At 39.8% G+C, this 3,129-nt stretch overlaps 1 protein-coding gene across 1 annotated transcript; it reads right to left on the bottom strand.

The window, feature by feature from the left end:
- Positions 1–500: 500 nt before the first annotated feature.
- On the bottom strand, positions 501–1,433 carry LOC103743346 (olfactory receptor 143-like). Its single transcript, XM_008844598.1, has one exon. It carries the CDS (start codon positions 1,431–1,433, stop codon positions 501–503), a length of 933 nt encoding a protein of 310 aa, XP_008842820.1.
- Between the last annotated feature and the right edge of the window lie 1,696 nt (positions 1,434–3,129).

Below are 3,129 nucleotides of genomic sequence, written 5' to 3'. Positions count from 1 at the left end.
TTAAATGAACCCTAGATAATTCTAGAAGTTTTAACAATTTACTATGCCCAAACCCTTTGTTTTCTCATTTTAGATAAAATGTATATATTAAGACAAGTGAAAGAGATACTGGATCTACACTGTTTACTTAGAAAATAAAGCGGGAAACCAAGCTCACAGAACATGCCCAGCTCTGGGTTTAACTTGGATAGAGAAGAAAACAAGAATAAATGGTAGTTACTGTTTCTTAGGTAGGGAAGGATATCAGCACAGGGACTAGACGTGGAACAGGCAATGGAAACCAAGTTCAAGGCAACATTGATGTTCAAGGGCAACACTGAGCCTAACAGATACACTGCACAGCAAGAGGAGAAAACATTTCAGTGGCCACCTTTCCCAAAAAGTAGAAAGAACAAGGAAGAACGCTGAAGAGGAAGAATAGAAGAAAGCAAAGAACAGAAGGGAGAAGAGAAAACAGCCCCACACGGAAACAGGGACTAGGGGAAACTCCTCTGCCTCAGTCAGCCTGTGATTCTCTTTATGGTTCTCCTCACAGCAACTTTGACATCTTTGTTCCTGAGGCTGTATATGAGAGGATTCAACATGGGCACCACAATAGTATAAAACACTGAGAAAACTTTCCCCTGGTCCACAGACATAGCAGATGATGGCTTGACATAAGTTAGCAGACCAGATCCATAGAATAAAGTAACAGTTATGATGTGAGACCCACAAGTTTCCATGGCCTTAGACCAATCATTACCTGAAGACATCTGAATGATATTTAAAAGGATCATAGCATAGGAGGTTAAGATAATCAAGCTAGAGAAAATGAGAAATGTACCTACTATAAGAGAGCTCACAAGTTCGTTGGCATAGGTGCTGCTGCAGGAGAGCTGAAGGAGAGGGGAGATGTCACACATGTAGTGGTTGATGGTATTCTTATCACAAAAGCTGAGCCTGATCATAAACCCTGTGTGGACCATTGCACCAGCAAACCCCATCAAATATATTATAAACATTAACAGGCAGCAGAACCTAGGACACATGACAACCATGTACAGCAGAGGCTGACAGATGGCCACATAGCGATCATAGGCCATAGCTGTCAGCACATAACACTCAGAGCTGACAAAAAAGGAGAAGAAAAACAACTGAGTCATGCATCCTCTGAAGGAGATGGTGTTCTTCTCTGAAACAAAACTCATCAGCATTTTGGGGGTACAGACAAATGAGTAACAGAAATCAATGAAGGACAGATTGAAGAGGAAAAAGTACATGGGAGTATGGAGATGTGAATTCAGAAAAATGAGATTCATTATGCTCAAGTTTCCCAGCACAGTGGCTGCATAGTTGACCAGGAACAGCACAAAGAGGGGCAGCTGGAGCTCAGGTTGGTCTGTTAATCCCACAAGAATGAACTCAGTCACTGCAGAGTCATTCTCCATAGCCATTAATTTCCCTGGCGGATCTGTAGGAAAAGACAAAATGTGGCATTACCATAAAATGCTGCATCCTTGACTCCAGAGGTAGAGCTCACCCTGTTTGTTGAATGTTGTGTGGACATGGTAAAGCATCCGAAGAGCTGAACTTTCCATATTGATTCCCAAAGAATCCTCGGTTCCTACTTCTACCACTCGTGACTTGTGTCTATCCTAATATAATTCTGATGGAGCTCCCAATGGCTCTGAGGATCTTTCCTTCCTTTTCCTTAGTCGTCATTAAGGATTAGGTCAACCAGAGTGCATGATCATTAGCTCTCACTTTGAATGAAAGAATATTATTAAGCAAGGCAAAGATGACTAAAAGCATACCTTTGTTTCCCTGGAGGCAGCACCGCTACTGAAGATCGCAGCTGCTTCCTCCTCTCCATCTTGAGAGATCAAAATAGCCAATAATGATGCAGGCAAGACAGTTAAGTAGATAGGTATGTCTATGACCTGCTAGAGAAGGTTAACTTGGGGAATATGAAATTACTTCTATTTGAGTACTTCTCCAGAAGTTTTAACATGCACAAAAGAAAATAGTGCTCTTATATTAGCCTCTAAATCTTCACCCCACTCAAATGAGAGATTATTTCAGTGCCCAGACATGGAAAATTCGCAGAAAATCATTCTCTCTGTGTTGATTGCCTCCCAAATTGCATGAAACCTCTTGAGAGTGGAAATTGCTGACCTATGTTTATATCATTACTGTGTATCTAAACCGGATCATTTGGTAATCTAAATTCAGCTCAATTTATAATTTCCCAAGAGGAATACCTGGTCCCCAAGGCAGAATTGTGGGTGGTCTCCTTTGTTGTTCTCCTCATTAAGCCCTTCACAACTCTAGAACATAATCCCTGGTAATTCTAAGTATTTTACTACAAGCCTCTGGTATTACATTCATAAATATTAGATAATAGGTTGACACTCTGCAGAAGAGATTTTACAACAAAGAGGTTGAAAGAATAGGGGTATCCACTCCCCAGTCAGCCCCATACTTTTACCTTTCCAACTATGAAAATAGGCAAGTGATATGGCTTCTCTAACCCTTGTTTATTTATATTTAAATCTGAGTATTCCTGTGTACATCTCTAAAACAAGGCTCATAAAAAGGAATTTGTTGGCTGGAGAGTTGCTCACTGGTTAAGAGGACAGGCTGCTCTTGCAGACACCTGAAATCATATGGGTTCCCAGGACCCATATGGCAGCTAACAGTCATCTATAACTCTGGTTCCAGGTACTGCAATGCCATCTTCTGATCTCCACAAGCATAACACACACATGGTGCACTTACATACATGCAGGTGAAATAGTCATACACATAAAATACAAATAAATTAATTTTTTAATGAGGTGTTTTCTGGCTCAGTAACAGAGACCTTTTGTTGCATACATAGGTTTGTGGGATCAATTCCAGCATGACAATAAAATAAAATAATAAAAATACCTAAGTGTGTGGTTTTATTAATTAAATGAGATGATTGATTTGGTTTTGTTAATTAAATGAGATGATTGATTTACATAATGTACTAGAACTGTGATACACATTTAAGGAGAATGATGGGTATTATTTCAACTTCCTTGGTTCTACGTCCTTATTCATATGAGTTCAAGTTGTTCAGCTTGGCACTTTTGACACTTGGATAAATATTTGTTATGCTGGAAT

Source organism: Nannospalax galili, unplaced genomic scaffold (genome assembly GCF_000622305.1).
Source record: "Nannospalax galili isolate Female #2095 unplaced genomic scaffold, S.galili_v1.0 scaffold3342, whole genome shotgun sequence".
NCBI classification, from domain to species: Eukaryota; Metazoa; Chordata; class Mammalia; order Rodentia; family Spalacidae; genus Nannospalax; species Nannospalax galili.
The sequence above is the reverse complement of the archived record's forward strand: the minus strand, read 5'-3'. Positions and strand labels throughout refer to the sequence as shown.